Source organism: Dipodomys merriami, unplaced genomic scaffold (genome assembly GCF_024711535.1).
Source record: "Dipodomys merriami isolate MVZ:Mamm:240054 unplaced genomic scaffold, mDipMer1.0.p SCAF_16, whole genome shotgun sequence".
NCBI classification, from domain to species: domain Eukaryota; kingdom Metazoa; phylum Chordata; class Mammalia; order Rodentia; family Heteromyidae; genus Dipodomys; species Dipodomys merriami.
The window spans coordinates 7286030-7313623 of record NW_027202937.1 but is presented as its reverse complement, the minus strand read 5'-3'; the positions used below and the strand labels follow the sequence as shown (position 1 = coordinate 7313623).

The window sequence follows — 27594 nt, the reverse complement described above, 5'->3', positions numbered from 1 at the left end:
CATAAGCAAAAAGAAAAAAGCCAGAAGTGGTGCTGTGGCTCAAATGGTAGAGTGCTAGCCTTGAGCTGCAGAGCTGAGGGACAGCGCCCAGGCCCAGAGTTCAGGCCCCACAACAAGACCCCCCCCCCCCCCAAAAAAAAAAAAACCAAATAGTGTGTCAAGGAAGTAGGAAGTCACTAACACCCAAATCTTTGGTTTTAAGCTTGCATAATTACTTTAGTTTTATCTGACCTAACCTTGAAAAAAATTAGTTTGTAGAAAAGGCATTAAAAGTAATTCAGTCTTCTTTACTCATCATCTTTAAGCAGAACAGTTTTAAAAACTATTTTTTGAAATGTCACCATCAAGAATTCTTCACACACTAGTGCAGGTTGAATAGCTGTCTTTCTGTTACTCTCAGGGTGCCTAGGGTGACAGTCATCTTATTGATTTATAACTTTTCAACTTAAAGGGAGCTATGCCGATTTGTTTTACCTTTGACTTTATTCTTACATTGTTGTCCATTTCTGTGTTACTAAATACCAATTAGAAAGACATTTTTACATGGTTTCAATAAAATATTTTGTGATTTCCTTATTGAATTCATAAAATATTCATATATTTCCTGTGAAATAGCACAGCAGTTTTGGTTGCAGTTCGTTTAATCATAAGCATCTATCTTGGATATATAAAGAGAACCTATATATTAATTTAAAAGATGACATATCATTCCTTCTCTTTTAATCTATATGTAAATAAACAAAGTCAAGCAGTATACATAGGGGATATGCAACTGGTACATACAAATACTTATAACTTGTAGTGATCAGGGAAAAACAAGAAATGACCTACTGGTGAGGATATAAAGCAACAGAAATCCTCATGCACTTCCAGTGGTAAATTACTGTATTATACCCCAACCCTGTATGTTGCTATGAACATGCAAAACAGTTGCTGCCTTACCTATTAGAACAAAAGCAAAAATATGAAAAACAAAAGAAAAACATAAAGCTTATGTTTCCATTGTATTATATTTATGGACTTTATTTCCATGTGTGGACTTTATTTCCATGTGTATATTTAGGCTTATGTTTGGGATCAAATTCATTCTTGACAAATGCCTCTCCTGGCCGGAAATTCTTCCACTTTTTTGGGGGTGGGGGAGGGTAGCTGAAAAGGTCTTCATTCTTTTTTTTTTTTTTTAGTTGGTCATGGGGCTTGAACTCTGGGCCTGGGCGCTGTCCCTGCGCTCTTCAGCTCAAGGCGAGCGCTCTACCACTTGAGCTACAGCGCCACTTCTGGTTTTCTGGTGGTTTATTGGAGATGGGAGTCTCACGGTCTCTCCTGCCCAGGCTGGCTTTGAATCGCGATCCTCAGATCTCAGCCTCCTCTGGTAGCTAGGATTACAGGCGTGAGCCACCGGCACCCAGCTTCATTCATTCTTAATATGTAAAATTTAGAACTGCATTTTCTCCGCGTCTAGTTACAAGTTAACGGTGTTTTGTTTTCATCACTTTAAACTTGGCATCCCACTTTCTCGTGGCCTTCATAATTTCAGATGAGAAATGCACTCTAGTTCTTAGCTTACTCTTTAGCATGTCTTTTTATCTTCTAGTAGTGTTTTTAGGGCTTTGTATTTTCCCTAGGTCTTTAGCTTTTAAATGGAATATGCCGTGTGTGTGAGTGCATGTGCACACAGAGGTCTTTCTGTCTGTTGTATTTACTATGTTTTTTATGTCTCTAAGCATCTTGGACTGTGTTTTGATTTTACTAATCTGGAAAAATTTTTGGCCCTATTTCTTGTAAATTTTTCCCTCCATTTTATCTCTAATCCATCTCTAACTTTACAGTTGCAAATATGGACAGGTGATCATTTTACCTGCCATGTTTGCTCCTATTCTTTATTTGCTATGATGCTTTTTCTTATTTTCATCTAGTTTGAGTAATTTTATAGCTCTGTCATTAAAACACTCATCTACCTCAGTGCTTTGTCACAGTAGAACTGACTATGAGGAAGGAAGACAGAATTGGAAAACAGTTAAACCTGCTAAAAGCTGGTATTTTCAGAAAGGAAAGGGCATGGTTTATTTCAAGAAGCAATAATATGATCAGCAGATTTAATCAACAGAAACAATGAAATACAGAAAGGCAGAGAGATACCATCTTTAAAAGGACAGAAAGAAGATAATTATAAAACAATATTACAAACATAATGAAAATATTCCTCAGAAATAAAAGTGAGAAAAAAGATTTTCAACCTGTCATCTGCAGCTCTGCATTAAAAGAAGTATCAAAAAATAAAAAATTAACCCTAAACAACAAATTCTTTACAAACAGGAACAACACAACAAAACTCAGGACAGGGTGGGGAATGCTAGGCAGGCTGATAGAGGGAATGAGGAACAGGAGATATAAAAGTTGTGGCTTTAATTAAAATGAATATTAACTGTAGAAACTTTAACAGTTTTAGTGTCGTCTGTAGAAACAAAATGAATGACATCAATAACAGAAGAGTGGGCAATAAATGGAGCACAAAACTTAGTACTAAAAAATGATATAAAATAATGATGTGATTAAATTATGTGCTAGATAGGGAAACATCCAATGGAACCAGCTGTTCTTAAGTTCATATAGCCAGGGTAGAACTCTGGTCTTTCCACATCCAGGTTGCTGCATTAATCACTTGACAATGTTTGTTTGTTCTCTGGTGTGAGTGTGTGTATGTGCTCACACTTCTTGTGCCAGTACTAGAGCTTGAACTGAGGATCTCATAATCTTGCTTGGGAAGTGCTGTACCACTCGAGCCACACCTCCACTTCCAGCTGTATTCTAGTTAATTGGAGATTAAAATCTCATGGGCTTTACTGCTGGGGCTGTCTTTGAACTGAGATTTTCAGAGCTCATCCTCCAGAGTCGCTAGGATTACAGATGTGAACCATCAGTACCCAGCTATTCTCTTTTTTTGATGCTACTCTGTCCTTGTTTGTTCTCCATCTTTTCCCTAAAATTAATACTCTGTAGTCACAATATCTGCTACAACTTTCCTGGCTCAGTACTTCAATACGCAATAAAGGTGGCTGTTCATTTTTCTTAGCTACCATTCTGTTGCTGTACAGTAGATCTATGTTTTGTGCCTTAAACTTTTTCGTGTGTACTGAATCAGGGCTTAAACTAATCAAGGCCTCATACATTTACTCATAGCTGTTTATTACTTGAGCCACACTTCCATTCCAGCTTTTTTATTTTTATTTTTTTGGCTAGCGGATTGCAGCTAGAATCTCATAAATTTTTCTGCGGGTTCTGGTTTTGAACCCAGTTCCTTAGATCTCATCCTCCTGAGTAACTGGGATTGCAGGCATGAGCATCAGTGCTCAACAAACCTAAACTTTTGTCTGGTGATACCAACATTATAGTGCTACATTTTATCTTGCTCTTCTAGAAGTAAATTTCTTTTCTGTCCTTCATCTTTCTACAAAATTGTCTTTAACGTTGAAGTGTCACTTTTTCTAGCTGTAAATAATCATAACCTCCTTTAAAGACTGTTGCTTGAGATACCACTTCATTGCTTAATAGAGTTCCCAGTTAAACTTTGTAAAGACATTTTCATGTGTCTTCTTTGTTACACATTTATTTTATGTCATTGGATTATCAACTTACAGTTTTGTGTCATGTGTTTTTGATATATTATGATCATTTGTTGCTATAATAATGCTAATAAATCTAAAACAGATTATGTTGTAATGTGATCAATGCAGTAATTACACCAATTATTTGTTACAGCAAAAGATAATAATCTTTATAGATACTCTGTTTTGGTTTGTTTTGTTTTTGGAGACAGGATCTTGCTACTATGTAGCTTGCTGGCCTTGAACTCATTCTTCTGTCCCAGCCAAGTACTTACAATCCACTCTCCCCCTTTTTTTGGCAGTGCTTGGGATTGGACCCTGGTCATTACTCATGCTAAGCAAGTGCTGTACCCTTAACATGGTTGTATTTGTTTCTGTGGTGCCAGGAAACTAACCAGGGTCTTGAATATAACTAGTAAAGTGCTCTACCACTAAACTGCCATCTCTAACCGTAGGATGTTCTTAATGAGTATCTGTCATTTAATCATTCTGTTGTTATGTATTAGTTGCTTGGAAATTTGACCAGTAGAAATAATTCTACAAGAGTTATCTTTGTCAAGAAATCTTTTAGAGAGTTAAAGTTGTATTACAAGTATTATTTAAGATAGGAAAGGCCTTAAGTTTCAGAGCAAGTTATAGGAAAATGTAGACCCTGATACCCAAAAGAGATAAACTAAGTAGTTATTGCCCTTAAAATGCAGCAGAGAATCTCTGCGACACAGATGTTTCAAAAGGCCTGTCATAAATATCTATATCTCTTTTAAAAAAATTAGTACTTAGGGCACATGAGAAAAGTTGCTTGTTTAGTAATTACAGCAGACCCAAAGGAGTCACTGGATTTGGTTTATTCAAATATACATGCAAAGTTCTTACCTAGAACCTAATATACTTCCTTATTAATATTTAGCATTTCATTATTTGAGATGTATGCTCTGAACTGAATTGTTATTTTTTAAACCTAGTCACTAGAAAATAAAGATTATCTTGATTTTTGTGCCTCTGACTTTACTAGAAAGAGCCCATGCTGCTTCTTGTGTGAGACATAGGCCTTGATTATCTTCTCTAAGATGCTAATACATAGGCTACTTTGTGGCCTAAGGTTATGTATTCTGAATATAAAGCCACTATATTTGAAAAGGTATGAGAGCCTACTATGAAAAATTTCACTATAGCTAGAATGGCTATGGGTAAACCCTTATCCAAAGAGCTACGTTCCTTAGAATGAACTTTGGAATAATTTATTTAGGTCTGGTATTTTATTACTCTATAGAAACTAGACATCATATAATGCAGAATTTATCTGTGGTGCAAAAGGATAGAGTTCAGAGATAGGCTAAGAAATATTAATCTGGCTTTGCTGATCTTTATTAGTTTATTTTCTTTTCCTTTTTTCTTTCTCCCCCCCCCCTCCCCCGTGGTTAATTGGAGCTAAGAGTTTAAAGAACTTTCCTGCCTGGGTTGGCTTGGAACTGCAATCTTTCCATCTCAGCTAGGATTGTGTGAACCTCAGGTGTGAACCATGGGCACCTGGCTTTTATTATCAACTGCTTTTCACAAGAAAATGGATATACTCAGAAATATGAAGAGTGTCTCCCCTCCTCCACAGCAGGTCCAGTAGGGAAGGCAAAAAGGGTAAGCCTAAGTTTTTCCCCTCTACAATGGAGCAGAAGTGGAACCCCAGGGAAAGAGGTTCCATTCATCAATCTGGGGGCCCTGAGCCCACCTAGGGCAGCAGCGGAAAGCAAGAGGTAAAGGCAGCCATGGTGTGGCCCCTCCAACATTGACATCACCAGGGGGTATCATGGGCTGAGGATTCTAGAGGACATCACCCTGGCAGAGATAGCATAAAGCTACTTAACATCTGCTTGGTGCCTCTGAGCTCTGGGAATTAGAGCTATTGAAGGAGCAGAAGACAGTGACCCAAGTGACCACTGTTAGCTTAACCATGAAGGGTGCGTGTGTTGAAGATTATGCTCAGCAAGTTCATGTGGTCCAGTTTTAGGTTGTCCAGGGCTGAGTTACCCTCACTTGGCTGGGGCTTGTACTTATCACCTTGGGCCTTTGTGGATTCAATCAAATTGTTCTTTAGGTGGAAATGTTACCAGAGTTCTAGGCCACATGGGAAACCTGATTTTAGATAATCCCAACAGACTGTTGCTACTTTCCTCCAAAATTTGAACAGATGAAGTAATGGTGGAATGAATACAAAATCTATCTATTTAATGGGAAGAAGGGGTATTTTAGGTCTGGTTCCTAGGCTGGGTTGTAGGTCATTATTGCTTGAGAGTTTCTGGCTTGAGATGACGGCTCCTCTTCAGGGAAGGCATTCCCATCATGGAGTATTCTGTTTGCAAGGTTTGTGGTTACTAGAATCTGGAAAATTCCTTACTTCCATCTTTTTTCTGTCTTAAAGAAATGTTAGGTAAATTTAGGACTAATCTATCTTGTATTACCTATTATTAAACCTATTATTGTATTACCTATTATTAAACAAATATCCCCTAAGAGGGTGACATGTCTGACTCCCGAGTTTTAAGGCAGCTCCAGAGACAGGTACAAAATAATCACAGAGATGTGAAATGTTTCTCCTGATTTTGTTACCCTTTGGATGTCTGCAGGCCCAAGAGCCCTTTTTTTTTTTGTAAAAGCAGCTTCTAAGTCCCTGATACAGAAAGTTTTGCCTTTCTGCATATAAATCAAGTTGAAATGTTTTCTACCTGGAATTGATGTCATTGTACTCCCTGATTGTTGGATCTCGTAAGAGGAACTTATATTTACTGCAGTGTTCCCCTGCTTGCCTGACTGTTGAGATCAAACTAGTTTTTTTGTGTGGGGCTCACAGAAATGATCTGTGGGCTGCTTTAACCAGATAATTAGAACAGCATGTGTGTGTGGCAGCTAGTGGTTTAAACAGTGCTTCAGCTCTGTTTGGAAAGATTATTCACCCTGCCATTTACTCACATTTCTGTATTTTTTTCTGAATTTTACATACCAGTCTGCACTTAGTTTTCAATGTAATGCTTATAATTGATTGTGCTTGTTACACAGTTAACAACTGTGCCTTTGGTGGAAAGCCCTTTTTTGCTTTAAGTGATAGTGCAGGAGCAGGTAGATTTTCATGTCCTCCCTTAAGGCCTTTCAGTGGTGGTTCCACCAGTCACTCTTGTGACAGTTTATCTAATGGCACTTGGTAAGACAAAATTAATAACTTAGATATTCTTAGATATTTACATAATAAGACATTAATAACATAAGCAGTCCTTTTCAACTAAGTTGTTTTTTTGTAAATGTATTTTTTTTTGTCTTTTCTCTTTTGGTACTGGGGATGGAACCCAGGATGTTGTATTTGCCAGGCAAGTGCTTTGCAACTTAGCTACATCCCAGCCCTCAACCTAAGTTTTATTTTACAAATGATTTGGAATTTAAAAGCACATCTTTTAATGAAAGAATATTGTCTCATTTGTACTTCAGCTTCCTAACCTTTTGTTAGGAAGCATTGATTTAAAAAAATTGGAGTTTTTACAGAAACTGGTTTCCTCAGATTTGTTTGTTTGCTGGCTTGCTTGAATAAACTTTATACCAAATTTTTTGTATTGCATTTTACTTTCACTTTCATGTTTTGTATGAAGGCAAATATGTCAAACTATGTATTTCAGTGGTTTTACTTGTGAAATAGTGTCTTCCTCTTCCCTTTGGTTAAGGCGTTTACTTTATTCACCTACACTCCAGCCCAAATAACAAATAGAAATGTTGATTGAGCAAGTAGGCTCTTGCTAAATTGTTTTACCAAAAGTGGCCACCCAATTGCTACCCTCTTGCATTTGTTTTATTAAGAAAAAAGTGTGTATTTTTACTTTAAAATGTAGGGAAACATTTAAGGAAGAACTTCACAAAGCCAACAGAGAGAGTATATCTTGTATTTGATGGTTGTCCTGAATAATATGTAGTACTATTTTCAAGGGCCAAAAATCAACAGGGTAATTTTCTGGTTGTGAGAAAAAGTAGTATTTTCTTCAAACCAAAATGTATTTGGTATTTTGTATTGACATTTCCTGGAGCTATGTGCTTTAGTTATTTATTATGTGCTTGAGTTGTAACTATTATCTATACTGCTTGTAACCAGCTAATCATGTTAGCAATATGAATCTTGTGTTGAAGGAGTTAAAATAATAAACTCTAATTACCAAGTATGTTGCTTGTGACCAGCTAGCCATGTTAGGGAGATAAATTTTTATCAAAGAAGTTTAAAGAATAAAGCTGCAACTACCAGGTATGCTGCTTGTTAAAAAGAGAGATCTTTATCAGTGGAGTTAACCAGAATGCTAACAGAGCTTTCTACTAACCTCAGGCCTCCTCCGGCCATCCCACTCCCAGCCAGTCAGGGTGGGTGGTAAGTAAACCTTTGAGAGGAATTAAACTGTGGCCCCTTTCTAACCTTGGTAATCAATTGTACTTCGAAGGTGAGCCTAACTCCTTAGAACAGAGGAGGGATAGTTTGGACTGGGATAAGAACATAGCAAACTGCTCTTCCCAGTGTGCCTGTGTAGAGTAACAAGAATTGAGAAATATCGAATGGGATTTATTGTACATTTATGACACTAAGTTTGATAATATAATTGTGTTTTAAAATTTTATATGATGAACTGTGAATTTGATGTCCAAACTGTGTATCATAATATAAAGAAATTAACAAGACACACTACAATTTAGAATAAAGGAAAATAAGTACAGTAGCAGAACTTTATATACATTTATATATACATTATACATATATACATTAATATACATTTTATATTATATACATTAACTCACAGCCAGATCTTTTACTAGTTCTTGACTAGTTCATCTCTCTTCATCCTTGTTACCAGACCAGTTTCTCACTCGAAGGAATTGCAACCCTTTAAAGATCTTATGTTTAAGGAAATGACTCCAAATATCATTATTTATTTCAACTCACATTTACTTTCTGTAGGTGTATTCTGTTTTAACAGTTTTAGGTGGTTATTTGTGTTGTTAATCTTGTTCTTGTAGCTGTTACTTACTTAAATGTCATTAATGTATGCATCTTAGCTTATATCAAGCAAGAATGTAGGAAAAAGAGTGATAGCGCCTGGTGCTAGTGGCTCACTCCTGTGATCCTAGCTACTCAGGAGGCTGAGATCTGAGGATCATGGTTCAAAGCCAGCCCGGGCAAGAAAGTCCATGAGACTCTTATCTCTAATGAACCACTCAGAAAACCAGAAGTGGTGCTGTAGCTCAAATGGTAGAGTGCTTGCCTTGAGCTGAAGAGCTGAGGGACAGCTCCTCAGCTCAGAGTTCAAGCCCCACCACTGAAGACAAAAAAAGTGATAGTTGTGGGCCAAGAGTCACTCCTGCCTGCCCGCCCTCCCCCCCACCTCCCCATCTTGTATCATTGGAATATTCTGAAGGTAAGGAACTAGCACATACTGAGAGCAGAAGAGGAACAGTGCAACCAGGGACTAATCCATGTGACGAGTGGGGCTAATGTACCTCAGGTAAGGTAGTCTTTCTAGCAGAATCTGGCAGCCCAGGTTAGGCTCAGATTGTAGAATTGATCCAGGTTTAGGTAGGGCCTATGGAATAGAAGGCAGGATAGCAAGGAGGCAGGGATTGGTGGCAATGATTCAAATAATGGATCATAGGAATTTGGGATAAGGATATATGACAAAAAGCTTAATATGAGCTAGGGGGAAAAAGCAAGTATTGTTGGGAATGAAGAAAGAACTACAGATTGTGGAAAGCTTGTCAGAGGAGTGAGTTTAAGATTTTTGAAATGGGTTATTTGGAATCTTGTGGGTCAGGTTATTGCCTTGGGAATTGTTAGCTGAAGTGGAATGGAGGATAAATGTCATTAGAAATGAGGTGAAGGCCCCTGGTGACTTCTGTATTGAGTGCTTGTCTACAGAATAAGGATAGTGGTAGCAGGTCCCGTTTATTGGTTTTGCTAGGTATTAAGTGGCACTAGTCTGTGTTCTTTGAATGTATTAATTCAACAGAAAGCCAGGTCAGACCCTAAGTAAAACTTCGGTAGTCTTAGAATTAGGTTGAATAAAAGATGTTTTCAAGGAAGTAGTCTGTTTTCTTGGGAATTTCTGAGTGCTGAATCGTGTGTGTGTGTGTGTGTGTGTGTGTGTGTGTGTGTGTGTGTGTGTGTGTGTGTGTGTGTGTGTGTGTGTGTGTGTGTGTGTGTGCGTGCGTGCGTGTATGTGCATGTATGTGTGCATGAGCACATACACACATGTGTGTGCGGGGGCTCCCACACGTGCCAGTCCTGGTGCTTGAGCTCAAGTCCTGGGCACTATCCCTGAGATTTTATGCTCAAGGCTAGTGTTAATTGGAGATAAGCATCTCATGGGCTTTCCTGCCTGGGCTGGCTTTGAACCATGATCCTCAGCTCTCAGCCTCCCAAGTAGGTAGAATTACATGTGTGAGCCACTGACACCCAGTTTAATCATGTCTTTTAAGAAACCATAAAACATATAACCTGGAAATTAGGTAGTGTGGAGACAGCACAGTTACCAACATAGGAAGTACAGCCTTTTCTGCTGAGCTCTTGAATACACACTGTCCTTTATGTTAGTGTGCCTTCTTTCATGTAATTTCTGTACAGCAGGAAAACTGATCCTACTTGCAGTTGTTTAAGTCTCACAAGATTTGTAACTCACAAACAGATTCTTTTCCAGAGAACACTCTGGAAGAAGTTTTGATTAAAAAAAATATATATATATATTTCTAAAAGTAATTCTCCTATCCCCTACAGGAACTATAGCCCTTGGCAACCTTAAAAATCATTTTACCTTTTTCTTTTTAAAAAGACATAGTACAGGGCTGGGGACTTGACTTAAGTGGTAGCATGCTTGCCTAGCAAAGCAGGAGATCTTGAATTCAAGCCCAATACTATTCCCCAGTAACCATTCTCCCCTCAAAAAATAAAGCATAAAAAGTCAAAACAAAAATAGAGAATTCTTGCTTTGACCACTTACTTTTGCAGTTTATTATTTTTTTTTTACGTTTAGTTTCATTTTATAGGGGTTTGAGTACCTAAAGCCAGCACTTACACTGAGATGATGATTCACAGTAACATACTAATACTCAGGATTTGAATTCACTGAATTATTAAAGCTCACTGTTCTAATCACGTTTTAAGTTGCCTATTAAAAGTATAAGGTTGTTCATTGTTTTCATAAAGCTATAAAATCGATTTGAGTAGAAATTAAGATTTTACATGTCCTGAGATTGGTGAAAAGTTTGATTTCACATTGAACTCTAGGGCTTCATAAATAGAGGTTAGCTTTTCTTTCATGGTGGTTTTATGACACAGCGATGCATGGGATTATAGAACGTTTGCAGATACATTAAAGTTCTTTTTCTTAGCTGAACTATGTGAGTTAAGGGATATAAATATATCCATATATCTCCATATCCATATATATCCATATATATATATATATATATATATATACACACACACACACACACACCCATCTCAAATGCAGTAAAAATTGTTTTTGCTTTAGAAGTTGTCTTTACATGTGACATCCTACACTGCTTGTTATATGTACTTTGCAGTCTCATTTTCAAAAGATATAATAATAGTCAAGCCATTTTTGTTTGAACTTTTTTTTAAACAAAAGATTCCTTTCTGCTCTCTAATTTTGCTTATTCATGGCATGCCTCATGGTTTCTAAGCAACCAAGATGATACATGGCTGGGCATGTGTATACAGCATTAAGTGATTGTATATTTTAGCTTTGAAGCCCTTAAAAATAACATTCTAGAAAGTATAGAGTGATACTTTTTCTATTTATTCACATTCTCAATTATCAATATTTTTATTTAAGCACAAACAAAATATTAAACTTCTTTAATTAGTAGATGAGAACTCCTCATTAGTATTCTATGTGTGTATATGTATGAATGAGCCAGTAATTGGGTTTGAACACAGAGCCTGGGGCTGTCTCAGCTTTTTCTGCTAAAGGCAAGTTAGGACTTTACTATTTGAGCCACAGCTCCACTTACGGTTTTTTTCTGGTTAATTGGAGTTTCATAGATTTTCCTGCAATCCTTAGATCTTTTGAACTGCGTTTCTGAGTATCCAGCCTTTCAGGTGTAACCCACTGGCACCCAGCTAACCTAGTTCTTTATTTAAGATTTTGAAATTTATTTTTAAAAAGTTTCATTTTTTCTGGCATTGGTGGCTCATCCCTATAATCCTTAATACTCAGGAGGTTGAGATCTGATGATCACGGTTTGAAGGAAATTCTGTGAGACACTTTTATCTCCAATTAGCTACCCAGAAAAAAACTTAGAAGTAGCACTGGGGCTTAAATAGGAGCTCTAGCCTTGAGCAAAAGAAGCTCCAGTGACAGTGACCAGGCCCTGAATTCAAGCCTCAGCATTGGTGCAAGATATACATATGCCATGTCATTCTTTCCTGGTGTGGAGGATTCAATGTACATAAAGCTGTACTTTCTCAGTAGTTAGCAGAGGGAGAGAATCTCCAGCTTATCATCTTTGGTTGATTGCAAGCTGAATGCAAGCTGATTGAAATGTGATACCAGTCTTCAAGCCACACTAACAGTCAAAGCTGAAAATCTTAACTGGCAAAATAGGTTTAAGCACAGCCTTTGGCCATTAGAGATTTAAAAGGCATAGAAGATCAAGCTAAAAAAAGTAAAAACAAGGGACAGAATCTGAGTGTGGACACCAGATGTTGCACACTGTCAGGATAAATAGATGACATAAATTTAGTCCAGCTAAGCGACTGAACAGTAAGTACTATAATGAAATACATTATGTTGCCTAAAATGTCCAGTTTTCTTCAAAACGTTAGAAGTCATGCAAAGAAATGAGAAGGGGAAAGAGCAAGAAATGGAAGTTGCCTTTGAGGATGCCTAGAATGTTGTACATAGATCAAAATGTCAAATTATAAATATGTTTGAAAATTAAGTTTAAAACAGGGTTTGGTTATAGTGATTCAGCAAACTGTGAGTATTAATAAGAAACCATTAAAATGAGCCAAAAGAAATAGAAACTCAGCTAGACCCCATTGGCTCATGCCTATAATCCTAGTTACTCAGGAGGCTGAAATCTGAGGATCACGGTTCAAAGCCAGCCTGGGCAGGAATGTCTCCAGTTAACCACCAGAAAACAGGAAGTGGTGCTGTAGCTCAAGTGGTAGAGTGCTTGCCTTGAGCTGAAGAGCTCAGGGACAGCGCCCAGGCTGAGTTCAAGCTCCACAACCAACAAAAAAAAAAAAAAAAAAAAGAAAAAAAGAAAAAGAAAAGAAAAGAAAAAAAGGAAACCAAAACTCTAGAAGCCAAATTGATAAGAAAATTTTAACATGTAAAGCTTAAATATACAAATACACTGTATGAGGTAAATCGTCTTCTGAGAAACTATAACATTACAATTAGTCTTATTTACAATGCAGACCTTTCGAGATCCCTAATGCAGGCAACATTTTTTTCCCATTTGGTTCTGTTTAATAACAGACCAAGCTGTTTCAGAGTTTGTAAAAATGTGATGTAACTCTTACCTAAGGAGCAGGATATGAACTTTAATCATGTGATACCTGCAAATTCATCACCCTCTTTTTTCTTTGATATTTCTTTCAGTGAACAGCTTATTTTACCTCTGTTCTTAAAGTTGATTCATATTGTATCATTTGGCAGAATGTCCTTCTCAGGTTTAATATTCCATTGTATGTGTATATCATACTTTGTTTACTTACTTGTCAATGATTGCTTAAATTTCTTTTATGTACATATCTTTTAAAAACTGATTATTCTGATACAATTTCAAACTTTAAAACAGCTAAATACAAAGAATATCTGTATATCCTTTACACAGGTTCAGCTATTGTTTACATTTTGCACTGTTTTACTATTTATGTGTGTGAATGTTTGTATACCCATCATACACATCTCTTCCTAAAGCATTTGAGCATGCTCTTTTTACCCCTAAATATTTCACTGTGTATTTCCTTAAGAATTGGACATTCTCTTAGTTATGGTAAAGTGATTGGCCAGAAAGTATAATAATAGTACAATTCTATTATCCCTAGTCAGATTTCATCATGTGTCCCAAGGATTTCCTTTACATGTCTAATTCACCCAGTTGTTATGTTTCAGTAGTCTTCTTGACCTTGCCATTAGTGAGGAGGACAGACTAGTTATTTTGTGGAATGTTCTTTAGTGTGATATTTTTTCCTGATTCAGATGACCATTTTAGAGAGAAATAATATGAAAGTAATATTGTATCCTCAAGATATTATGCCAGAGGGGATATGCAGTTTAAGGTTGTCTCCTCAGAGCTCTTCACTGTAAAATTACTGCATCTCTTCTCATTAACAAAGAATTTTATGGGGGCAATTTGAAACCATGTAAATGTCTTATTTCTAATCAAAATTTCATCTAGTTTTAGCAGACATTTGTGATTTTTGTCAACGACATTTTTATTAGTTTTCTTTTTAAAAAATAATTAACATTTCCTTTCTGCCCATTTTTAATGTGTCATTAAACACCTATTGATTTTTATTATTCAGTAAGTTACAATCCATTGCTAATAATATCCCACATTTGGTGACTGGAATCTCTTTAAGCTGTTGTCTAATCTCCTCAAAACAGATAAACAAAAAAGATTAAAAAAAAAAAAGCAAAAACAGCAACAAAGAAAGAAAACCTCATTTCCATTTCCTGGAGTTTATTTTGATAGATATTATTTTATATGATCAGATGCACCATAGGCACCATAGGCATTGAATCTTTCACTCCTGTGAGTGTCTTCCTTCGGCCTCACTGTATAAGAATGCCTAGAGACCTGTAGAACTTACTATGTCACAGGATTTTAGGTCTAGTTTCCACATTTAAGAGAAAATGTGCAGTTTGTGTCTCTGTTTGCTCTAGGTCCACTCTTGAGTACTGTTAATGCCTCCACAAGAACTTTGCTTAGAGAATGGAATTTTCCTTGTCAATCTGCTTTATAGTTTTTAGGAACAATAAAGGGAATTTAACATCCGTTAAACTGATAAATGAAAAAATTTTCAGATAAATTGGGAATGTGCTTATTACTACCTTCCTTGGTGAACTAGTCCTTTCCCTTGAGTGGGCACTGATGGAGAGAGCCCATGAATTGTATAGATCCCTTTCATGAAACAGGAGCTTTGAAGCGGGTTGTGTGGGGAGGTGTTTGTTTTTTTCTCTTGATAAAGTACATTTGAAGATGCAGAAGTTTCTCTTTTCTTTCTGAGATGATCTTTTTAGATTATATTATTTGTGCTGAGACAATTGAAGTGCAAAGTGAGTGTGAAGGAAATTGTACTACCTTTGCAATATTGTAGTTAGCATCCCATGGTCATTTTTGGTTACTGGTCATTTTTCTGTATGGTTTTTTTAGAGTGGGCATGTCTTGCCTTCAAACCTGGTTGGTTTTATTTAATTGACATTTCTTCTACTTGGATTCTTTGTTTTGAAATGTAAAATGAGAAAAAAGTCCCTAATTATGGTCTCCAAATGGAAATGTTAACACATCAGTTGTTATTTCTACCTGTATTCTCTTCTCTGAAAGACAAAGTGAAATAAAATCTGTAACTGTTTCCTCACACAAATATTCCAGTGCAGTCCACATAAAATTTTATTGCTAATTTGCTATTACCATACATTTTTGTAGTAATTTTCCTTTTAGGTTTTATCTGAAGCCTTCACGTATAGTTGCAGGATAAATAGGTGATTTCAAATGTTTATCCTTACGAAGCCTCCACATAAAAAGAGAGGTTCATGGTACTTGTTTTATTTATCACTGTCTCTTTCTAAAGCAAGTAGTAGTTTTAGTAAAAACAAAAACACATAGCCAATGATTTTCAGAAGGCACTTTGATTTTTTGAGACAGGATATCAGTATGTTGCCTCGGCTGACTTTGAATTCTCTATGTAGCCCAGGTTGGCCTTAACTTCAGGATACCTCCATCTCAGTCTCTTAAGTGCTGGGATGATAGGCATGTACCACCGAATCTGGCTTTGCTTTTTAAATGAAGATACTAGACAAAGGGAAAATTCAGATTGATTAGTATGATGATGAGATGAATAATTTAAACACCAATTTATACCATGAACCTATGTAGAGTACAGATTAAAATCTGAGCTTCTTAGCGTTCAAAGGGAAAGTCAGAAACTTAATAATTGCTATGAGTTCTAAAGTAGGTAGTGAGAAGAGTAGTGAACAGTGTTTCCAGAAACTGCCCTTTTAAAAAATGAGTTCCACATTGCTTCTACAGTACCCTGTGGTAGCCTAGGGACTTGTGTGTGTGGTCAGGATGGAAGTATATTTCATTTTTTTCATCATTGGTCAGAGTTAATAATAAACCTCATCTCAGATGAGTGCAAGATATAAGCCCAGTAAATTAGAAGAAGCCAGAGTGGTTTGTAAATCCTCTTAATGAGCTGCATAGAGTAAGAGCGATAATGAGAGTTGTATTTGCAAAGAACATTGTCACTTACTGTGTTTAGTGATAACAGCATGAGGAATGTACCTATATTACATGTTATCTGAAATTTCAAATGATAATTTAATTATGGATAACTTTTATACTTTCTTTTGTCCCTATCAAACTACATTTGTGCACATTTGCAAGTGCAATAGAATTAGTCCCAAATGAAAAATAGTCTTCAAATGTATTTGTTTACACAAATTCCTCCTGCCTCAAATGAAATATAGATAAACCAGGTTGGATTATTTCACCTAGGTATAAGGCGATTGGTTCCTAAGAAAAACTTTTTTGTTCTCACTGTGTAGCCCAGGCTGGCACCAAGCTTATGATCCTCCTTCAGCTCGAGAGTGCTGAGATTAGCCATATGCATTACCATATCTTGTCTCTAAGAAGAGCTTTGTAGTAACTTGTTTTCTTTATTTGATAGGGAACTATGACTGACTTAGTAGCTAGGACTATTGTATAATTAGAAGTAAAGCCTGAGTTACAATTAGTAAACAGTAAATAAGAGTCAATTTAGCATTGTTTGGGCTTGTTTGTTTAAAACAGAATTTTGAATTAAAGTCAGATTATCTTTTACTTACAAAGAATAGGATCTTGCCAGCACCAGTGGCTTACATCTGCAATCCTAGCTGCTCGGGAGGCTGAGATCTGAGGATCACAGTTAAGCACTCAAAAACTGGAAGTGGTGCTGTGGCTCAAGTGGAAGAGTGCTAGCTTTGAATACAAAAAGGCTCAGGAACTGCGCCCAGGCCCTGAGTTCTAGCCCCATAACCAACAACAAAAAGAGAGAGAAAGAGACACAGACAGAGAGAGACACGAGGAGGAGAGGAGAGGAGAGGAAGGAGGGAGGGAGGAGGGAGGGAGGGAAGGAAGGAAGGAAGGAAGGAAGGAAGGAAGGAAGGAAGGAAGGAAAGGGAAATTAAAAAGAATAGGATCTTCATTGCCTGGAAATCATAGTTGTTTCTGGTAAGATTTCATTGCCAATAAACCAGTGACTATTTAATATAGGCTTATTACATTCATACACTCAGATAAATATGGCAACAATATAAGTTAATATAGCCGGATACAAAGTTCAGGTTATTTCCCCAGTCCATACTGTCTAGTAACCCGTAGTTGGAAAAACTAGATCTGGTCTTATAAAAACATCACATTAGTAATGGTTATATTGTAGATGTGACTTTTAAAAAACCCAGTCTGACTAATTTAGGTCATTTTGGTCTGTGTGTATACACACATTTTGGTCTGTGTGTATACACATACTATAGTATGTAATTTAGTGTTATCTAAATTATGTTCAAAATTTCTATGTACATGTTATGATTATATTATTATTTTAGTATATTTACTGTGCCTCTTGGTGCCATAATTCTTCCCTTCATCAGGTTTGGTTATGTGGCTTCTTTTAGCTAATAAAATGTAAACGAAAAGTTCATGTGTCACTTAGGACCAGAAACTTAAAGTCTGTAGTGTAGTTACATCTCTCACTTTTCCTGTGCTGTGTGGCCAGCAGTGTTCTAGTCAGGATCACTCCTTCATTCTGGGTCTTTGGAGTGAGGACAGCTGGCCAGGAACTGCCATGTACCCTTAGTGCATCTGGTATGGGAGCAGAACCCGACACCAGAAGATGTTACTGTCTTTTGTTACTTTGAGTAAACACAACTAATCATAGAAAATTATTGCAGTAGCTTTAGGTTAAGAATATTTTAAGCCAACACAAATTTTTGCATTAATATTGTTTAGTCAGTATAGTTAAAGGGTAGAGCTGTAGCTCAGTGGTAGAGTGCCTACCTAGCCTGCTTAAGGCCCTGGAGTCCATCCCTAGAGCACAAAACAGAAAATAGATGCATATGAAAAGCACCTATGTTACCACCTCTCCTCACAATAACCCTAGATAGTAGGTTTTCAACATTTCTGCCAACAAGAAAACAAATACAAACACATTAAATAACTTCCTTGCAATCATATAGCCTTTAATGTAATCTCAGGCAAGATTTAAACGTATTTTGTGATTCTCTCTTAACTCTATACTATTTGTTCTTCATCCTATGTCATATATAGTTGATGAATGATTTCCTTGATAAATGATTTCCTTATAGATGAACATAATAATGGAGTGTTCAAAATTTATGTAATAAAACTTTAGTCTTTTAAAAATAGGAGTCTTACATAATTTGCTTTTGGGGAGTAGATACATTGCATTGTATTTTTGTCTTTTGATTGAAATTACATGCCTTTAGGTTAGACTTACATGTGTTCTTTAGCCATAGTTTTCAGCCCTCCTTAATGCCTTTGGCCAGCTGATTTTTGCATATTTATGATAGCTACTTGATCCCTGAAAGCTTTTGAATTAGTAACTCCAGATTGGTTTATTACAGTTTATTAGTACATATTGTTAATGAAGTCATGGGCTTAGGTTTAATTTTAATCTTGTTGACAACAGAAAATCTTTTCCTATTCTTTATTAAAATTAATAACACTTAATTGTACAAATTAATGGGTTTCACTGTGACATTTCCATACTTGCATATATCTTGTTTGATTGAATCCACCCTCCTTACTACTTCCTCTATTTCTTCTCCCCTTTTCTTCCCTACTAGTCCCTCTTATATTTTTAGGTACTCATCCTTCCCCACTCTCCCTAGTTTCCGCATGTGAAAGTATGCAATAATGTGTTATGAGTGTAGCTTATTTTGCTCAACACGATGACATACTGTTGTATGTATACACCTTCTTTTCTTGGTTGACTGGCACATGGGCTGATTTAATAACTTAGCAGTAGGTTGGGGCTAGTGTCAGGAGGATACAGGTATCCCTTTTGTATGCTGGCTGCATTTCCTTTGGGTATATATACCCAGGAGTGGTATAGTTGGGTTATATTGAGGTTCTACGATTAGTTTTTTTGAGGAACCAGATAAATTCTTTCCATTGCCACATTCTCAAGTCAACAGATTTTTTTAAAATGTATGCAATGAGGCAAAAGGGAAATAATCATGATTAGAGAGTTAATGTATGCTAAGCACTATTTTAAGACTTTAACATGCATTATGTATACAATAACTTTATGAGGTAGATATTCTCATGTTAAAGGAGAAAACTGAAATAAGAAACAACTTGCTCAAGATCACATATCTCTTCGGAGGAGGAGATGAGAGGAGGAGAAGAAAGGAGGTTAAGAAAGACTAAGAGGAAGGTGAATTTGATCAAAGTACATTACTTGCATTTATGTAAATATCACAGTGTGGAATCCTTTGTATAATTAATCTCTGCTAACCAAGACAGAAAGAGAAAAAAGAAAAGAAAGAAAAAATAAAGCCTGGAATTGATCTCAAGCATTCTGTTTCTGAACTTTACAGTCTGCTGCTGTACTCTCCAAATATTGTGTTATGACAGAGGGTATGTAGATTAATTGTACGTAAGTTTTCTTCACCAGAAGGAGCAACCCTTACAATCAACAGTCTTTATTTAAAGAACTATTAAGTTTTTGTGTTCTACAGCTTTTCCATAACTGTCAGTACTATTCAGAAAGAATACTATTAAATACCCATTGAGATTGTGTAAACACATGTGTAAACACATAATGTATTCTTCTGCTACATTGGGTTCATTGGGTAAAAGTTAGTACTTGTCTTGAGAAAAGCACAGTGGTCTTTCTGAGCATTCCTGAGGTACTTTGATAGGACATTTATCATTTTATCCTTAATTTTTTTCTTAGGTTTTTTTCTCTCTGGAAGAGACTGACAGTCTTTTTTTTTTTTTTTTTTGCTGGTCATGGGGCCTGAACTCTGGGCCTGGGCGCTGTCCCTCAGCTCTTCAGCTCAAGGCTAGAGCTCTACCATTTGAGCCACAGCGCCACTTCCAGCTTTTTTTTTTTTGCTTATGTGGTGCTGAGGAATCAAACCCAGGGCCTCATGCATGCAAGGCAAGCGCTCTACCACTGAGCCACCTTCCCAGCCTGAGACTGATATTCTTAACCTTAGCATGCTTAAGGTTTTGATACTTAGTTCTGAACCTTTTGCAAGTTTTACTTAAGTGTGTCTGGGAAGTAACTCTCCATGTTGAATTTCCTGAAACAAATGCAGTGTTCTGCTTAGCAGCAGCAGCAGTTGCTGGTTGAGTTGAAGATTGGTTGTGACTCCGGTTTAAGACAGTGATACCAAGAACTGAGTGGAAATGGATGATCAAGAATAGGAATAGGTAATTACTTCAAAAAAGGACCACATTGGAAGGGTTTTGGTGATCAAGGGGAGAAATCCTGCTGCTATTTCAACCACCATCTTCCTTGTTCTCCAAGAGGAGGTGCCAGTGGACTTACTTTGTCCTTTCTCCTGTTATTTTTTCATAATTTGTAGCATAAGGACTGGATATAGTTATAAAAAATAATCAATGAGTTTTAAAAGGGTATAACCTGTTTCTAATTTATTCCCTAGTGCCATTCTAAATCCGTTCTTGTCATTGAAATCTCTATGGTACATTTGAAGACTTAGATCTGGGCCAATCTTGGAGGCTCTAGCTTCTACAATAATGATTACATTCATGCCTCTTTGATGCCCTTTGAGTAACTCCAGAATGACACTAAATCCTCCTGGCCTAAGGTGAAGCCCTTAGATGGTATATCAAGCTGTATACAGTAGTAACTTTTTTTTTTAATGGTACTGGGGTATGAATTTAGAGCCTCTCACTTGCTAGGCAGATGCTTTATGGTTGAGTCATGTTTCCAGCCCTTTTCTTTGTGTAAGTTCTCACTTTTGGCCTAAGCCCTTACCTGGACTGAAATTCTCTCTTATGCTTCCAATTGACATGGACTCTCAAAGATTTTTCTGCCTTTGCTGGTCTAGAACAGGCTTCCTGATCTGAGTCTCTGAAGTAGCTAGGATTACAGGCATGAGGGTAGTTTGTAAAATCCAAACTGCCTGGCTAATGATACTGTTTTTTTTTTTTATCAGTGCTGAGGTTTGAATCCCAGACCTTGCTCATGCTTTACTGTTGAGCTACATCCCCAGGCTGATTCAAAAGTTTTCAAACAAAAGATTTTTTATTTTTTATTTATTTTGGATCCTGGAGCTTGAACTCAGGGTCTGGGCGCTGTCCCTGAGCCTCTTTTGCTTAAGGCTCTACCACTTGACCCACTTCCAGCCTTTTTTCTACTGAGTAGTTTAATTGAGATGAGAGTCACACAGACTGTCCTGCCAAGGCTGGCTTCAAACATGATCCTCTGATCTCAGCCTCCTGAGTAGCTAGGATTATAGGTGTGAGACACTGGTGCCAGGCTACAAAAGATTTAAGGTCCAACTTGGTTATTTTATCAGTGTTGCTTTCTTTAAAAAAATACGAGTCCTATTATTTGTTAATTTCTTTGGTCAGATTGTATGAATTTGTACACATCCATTATCAAATACATATTGTGTTGAAATTAGGTTGATGTCATAATATTCAGAAAACTTGTGGTTTCTTTTTTAAAAAGATGTTTTGTGGCTAGACTAAAAGAGTAAATGTGTTTCTTGTGCACATTATTATGGTACTAATGGTTTTTTAGATACTTACTAGAATGTTAACATGTTAATATATGCCCTGTAAATGATATGAGACACTATTACTGTGAAATGTATAGTCTGCACAATAAATGCTGTATAAGAAACAAGCCTAACTCCAAATAACCTTTTTGCTAGTTCACACTTTTGAGCGGTCTCTTCTCAAGGTGTAAAGAACCTCAGGGATATATAATTTTGGTGATAAACTAGGTTATAAAATAAACTTAATTACTGATGATAATAGGCAATGTCAACTTCATGTATTCTCTTGTTTATTGATAGTTTTAGTAAGACCCATTTGAGAACATGCTCTTGGTAACCGGCCTAATATCTTCTATCATGTAAAAGTTTATAGCTTTGTGTTCTAAGTCTATGTACATAGGAAGTAAATTGAGGAAACTTTTGAGTACTTCTGTCAGACCAGTTACCCGTGATGAGTACTTAGGAAGACATTTTTGGGGTGGGAGTGTTTGTAAACCTTGGTTGAATTTAAGGCTTTATACTTGCTTGGCTTGCTTGCTCATCTGATATTCTGCCGTTTCAGCCATACCCTTAACCCAGTTTTTTTTGCTGGTTAGTTTGAAGATTGAGTCTCACAGACTTTTTTTTTTTGCTTATACTAGCTTCAGTATCTCCGCCTCCCGAGTAGCTAGGATTATAGGCATGGGCTGCTGGAATTTGTCTAGACAGGTTTTTTGTTGTTGTTTATTTGTTTTGGTGTGTAGTGGGTTTTTTTCCTCTTAAATATTTAGGGGTAGTTTGTAAAATCCAGACATTATTGACAAGGATGCTTAATGTACTTTGAGTAGAAACACTTTTACTATAAAATTTTATAGCAATTTAAAATCCATTAATAGGTAAGAAAACTAATATTCTTTAACTTTACATGTTCACCACAATCCAATAAATAAAAGTCAACAAGTCTATATTAAGTGTCTACCCTGGGTTATCTATCTTAAAGACTTCTTGAGAAAACAATGTGTTAGGAGTTCATAGATGAATGGTTATTTAATTAATTTATTTAGTTAGTTATTTAGTTAGTCGTGGGGCTTGAACTCTGGGCCTGGGTGCTGTCCCTCAGCTCTTCAGCTCAAGGCTAGTGCTCTACCACTGGAGCCATAGTGCCACTTCTGGCTTTTTCTGCTTATATGGTGCTGAGGAATCAAACCCAGGGCTTCATGCATGCAAGGCAAGCACTCTACCACTGAGCCACCTTCCCAGCCCAAGACGAGTGGTTATTACCAGGGTAAACATATTGTCACAGTTTCCCACTTGTCTTCATCCAATTATTCCAGGTTAAGAAAGATTGTGAAGTATTTGAAAAACCAAAAGGACTAGAGAATGGTTTTGGCAGGGATGGGAGAGGACTGAACAGACAGCTAGTTCTTCTAACTTTTTAGCCATGTTTAGGACTTTAGATCTGATTGTGTAGGTGGTAGAAGGCCATTCAAGGCTTCAGGCAGGGAGGTAATACAGATTTTTTTTCTTTTTTTGCAAATTTTTAAACCACTCTACTGTGGAAAATGGATTCCAGTGAGTCCAATATGGATTCACAGATTTCAGGTTAATGATGTTATTGAAAGAATCTGACATAATGGATTAGATGAGAGTGGTAATGGAGAAGTGGATGGATTTAAGAGGTATCTTTGAGTTGTAAATGATGACAGGCTTGGTGGGTTTCCTGATGTAACATTAAAGAAGGAGAAATATCGCTCTCACTTGATAGGAAGAAGAGCCAGAAGGTCCTTTTTAACTCATTGAAACCTTCCTTAGTTTATGGGCATAGCTGGGGAGCACTACAAATCATTTATCATTAGTGTGTATATGCATGTGTGTGGATATGTTTATATACATATGCAAAATATGTATTTAAGTTGTCTGAAAAGATGCAGATGCAAGACAGTACTGTCATTATGTCCTGAAGTCAGTAAAGACAATGTTTTGTTTTGTTTTTTAAAGAAAAACAATCACAGAAGGGTAGTAAGAATCTGATAAAGATTTTTTTCTTTTTTCTTTTCCACTCCTTTTCAAAAACCCAAGGGCTGTAGCCCTGCTGTGTAGCTCTGCCTAGCATTACACTCCCTATGCAGTCCAGACTAGCCTCAGATTTTTGATCCTCCTGCTTTAGTCTCCCCAGTGATAGGATTACAGAAAGTGAGTTTTGAGTAGTGACTAGCGTATAATTAATTACAAAGAGGTTGTCCATGTGAATAGACTTGTCAGCAGAATAGGACTAAACTGCTTCTAGGAGGCTTCTAGTCTTTTTGAGGTACATTTTGTAGTAAGAAGAGGAACTTATGAAATGTCATTCTGCGGACTGCTTAGCTAGAGTGTGGACAGCTAGCCCTAGTGACCATTTTGCCTTAGCTTTCTGTAGCCTTAGAAACTTCCCATGTCTGAATTTTAACATTTTAGGAGGACCTTTGTTAAGAAATTATTTTCCTCCTTAACTGATAATAAGATAAGCTACCAACATTGTGGCAGCTGTTTCACTATTAAGTGCAAAGGCTTTTGCTTAGATTTTACAAATAACAGTTTGTTTTGGAAAAGTGCTATCCATGTAAGCCCCTCTCGCACTCATGGCTTTGTGGAGGATGAATTTGCACCTCTGGGTACACCATGAACAACACCAATTTATAAAAATGGAGAGTTATTCCTAATTATTCTCTCAGTTCTAGGAGTAGACTGGCTTTGGAGATTCTCATTGGTACAGTAACAAGTGAATGGACCTTTACTGTGTCAGGCTCAGATGAAGTAGCCAGGGCCCTTCTGTCTACAGTACCTTCAGTGTAGAGTGAAAGGAGACACTCGCTGTCACACGTTTTGTTGTTTACTTTTTTCAGATAACATAAATCTAATTCTTATTAGGCTCTTCCCTTCATCATTGTATCACTCCCTTCTTTTTGGCAATAGGGAGAAATTGGATCTGCGTGAAAGGAAAGGTATAAGGGAATATGACTGACAGAAATATCACGACCCAAAGGAGGAGATGACTCTTACATAATAGTTCTTTCTTTGGCCTGGGAAAATACCTTTCACTTCTAATTACTGTCATTTGTTGAATACTAATGTGGCAAATACGTTACTTAGTCCACATTATCCTGAGAGGTTTGAATAACCTCCTCCTTTGGCTTTATAAACAAGACACTGAAAGTTTAAGCACTATACTTTTTTTTTTTTTGGGTCGTTTGTGGGGCTTGAACTGTAGGCCTGGGCACTGTCCCTTCAGCTCAAGGCAAGCGCTCTACCTCTTGAGCCACAGCACCACTTCGTTTTCTAGTGGTTTATTGGAGATCAGAATCTCATGGACTTTCTGTCCAGGCTGGCTTTGAACCGTGATCCTCAGATCTCAGCCTTCTGAGTAGCTAGGATTACAGGCTAGAGCCACTGGCACCCTGCTAAGCAATATACTTTTGCCTACTCATATGCCCAATAAGTAGAAAAGTTACAATATGAATCTAGGTCCATCTACAGCTAACATTCTTGGTGCTACTTAGAGTGCTACTTTTCTCACGGGAATCAGAAATTGCTGTAGGAAAAATTTGGAATTTCTGCTGACTTGCATTAACTTTTATCTGTAAGATGAGAGACTTGAGCTGAATCTTTAAAAACATCTCTAGTTGTAAATAAAAATTTGCAGAATTGATCACCCTCTCTGTGTTTTATATGTCTACTTTAAACTGAATATAACCAGACTTCATTTCATCTGAATTTTTGTCTTTGTTAGTAAATTTATTCTCTTTATTGTTATTGATAAACACTTATTTCTTCCATCTCTTATGCATTTTCTATTTGCTTTGTTGTTTCCTGTCATGCTATTTTCCTTCTGCCCTGTCCTCTATTGGTATAAAAATTATTTCTTCTTTTTTCTTCTATTGATTGAAAATTTAACATGCATCTTTAAGTTCTCAAGGTCTTAACATTGAAATCAGTATGTGTACCATTCTTCTCAACAATAAAAGGCATTGGGAAACCAATTCTTTTCAGTCCCTACCAGTCTCACAAGTTTTTTTTTTTTTTTTTTTGGGTCCGGTCATGGGGCCTGAACTCTGGGCCTGGGCGCTATCCCTCAGCTCTTCAGCTCAAGGCTAGCGCTCTACCACTTGAGTCACAGCGCCACTTCCAGCTTTTTTCTTTTTTGCTTAAGTGGTGCTGAGGAATCAAACCCAGGGCCTCATGCTTGCAAGGCAAGCGCTCTACCACTGAGCCACCTTCCCAGCCCTCACAAGTTTTTTTTTGCCAGGATTTACTTCCACATTTTTAATCACTCAAATTATAGATTTATTGTTGCTATGGTATTTAATTTTCTAATACTGATTGTGAGCTCCTTAATATTAAAAATAGTTCTCTCCTTCTGTTTAGATTTTCAAAAGAAACAACCAGACGATGATTCCGCTCCAAGTACAAGTAACAGTCAATCAGATTTGTTTTCTGAAGAGACCACCAGTGACAACAACAATACCTCGATAGCCACGCCAACTCTTAGTCCCAGCCAGCAGCCGCTTCCGACAGAACTGAATGTAACTTCACCCAGTAAAGAGGAATGTAAGTGTGCATAGCCCTGCCTGGATGCCTGGAAGTGCCCAGATCATGAAAGGTAGCAGTGGGTAGAATAGGCCTATAACCTTACCATGAGCTTCTTGGTAATGCCTAATAGCAGATGAGACATGGAAGTTCTTTTTATTAACTGTAAGTGTCCAACATACAGGACCCAGCTCAGCAAGTTAGAGAACAAGTTTCAGCCATTCCACTGAATGTAAGGTCTTCTCAGGAAGATATTAACCATCAAAGCACAAAAGGTTATTAATCAGTATAGAACCCAATGACTCTCTGCCCTAGCTGCACATTAGAAGCCATTGGGGATTTTTTTTAATTAAGAATTTTAATCTCTAGACCATTTGTGGATTCTAATTTAATTGGTCTCAGGGGAAACTTTGAGACTGTTCTTTTTAATTCTGCAACAAGGGTTAGGAATCCTGGTCCAGGAAGCTTCATCCTGATTTAGGAGCCTTGGATTGATTGCCCCTTATTGGGTCTTGACATCACTCAATTTAGAAAATATGTATTTCATTGGACATAGGCTATTTATAGAGACTAGAAAATTGTTTCTGTCATTCTTGTAAGTCTTTAGTGATAATGTATGTGATGTGATGTGTAAGTTCATTTTTACTTAACCTTTATAATGCTAGAACTGTCTCTTCTGGGATTACAACTATAACATTATTTGTTGAAAACTATAGGAGTACTATGGTAGTCATTTTTGCCTCTTAAAAGCTTTACTTAATCTGGGCACTGGTGGCTGGCACCTGTAATCCTAGATACTGAGGAGGCTGAGATCTGGGGATCAAGTTCAGAGACATCCAGGTCAGGAAAGTCTGTGAGACACTTATCTCCAATTAACTGCCAGAAAACTGGAAGTGACACTGTGGTTCAAAGTAGTAGCCTTGAACAAAAGAACTCAGGGGCAGCACCCACACCCATGACTGAAAAAAAAAAAGCTTTACCTAGTAAGGTTGGAATTTAGTGTTTCAAGGTTAATGAATATCTAGAAATATAATATGCTAAAATAGTCTGTCTACTAATTTTGGAAAGGGTAGCAAAGAACAAAATAGTTATCTAAATTTTTCATACACTATCCTATTCAGTTATAATGAAAGTATAAAATAAAGATGCTCATAGTTTGTCAAAGAATTTACTATTTAGCAGGGGGAATTAAATTTGCAACATTATATCAGAGGTTGTCAAGCAGGAATAGACTCTTCTTCTTTTCCCAAAGCATTTAGTAATGTCTGGAAGCCAAGGATCCTAGTAAACACCCTACATTGCTTGACATGTCAATAATGCCAAAGTTTTAAAACCCTGATACTTAGTTGTGTGCCCTGTAGTTGTGTTCATTCTTCTTATATACCAAAAACTGTTTTAGAAGGAAGGCATTGCTTATTTAAGGA

At 36.9% G+C, this 27594-nt stretch overlaps 1 protein-coding gene across 2 annotated transcripts in view; it reads left to right on the top strand.

Moving 5' to 3' along the window:
- Zfand3 (zinc finger AN1-type containing 3) overlaps positions 1–27594 on the top strand; it is a 192858-nt gene that overhangs the window by 98199 nt on the left and 67065 nt on the right. For both annotated transcript variants that reach the window (XM_070023847.1, XM_070023846.1), the window contains exon 3: positions 26009–26191. In XM_070023847.1, the coding sequence (XP_069879948.1) occupies positions 26009–26191 (183 nt within the window). The remainder of the gene's footprint in view (positions 1–26008; positions 26192–27594) is intronic.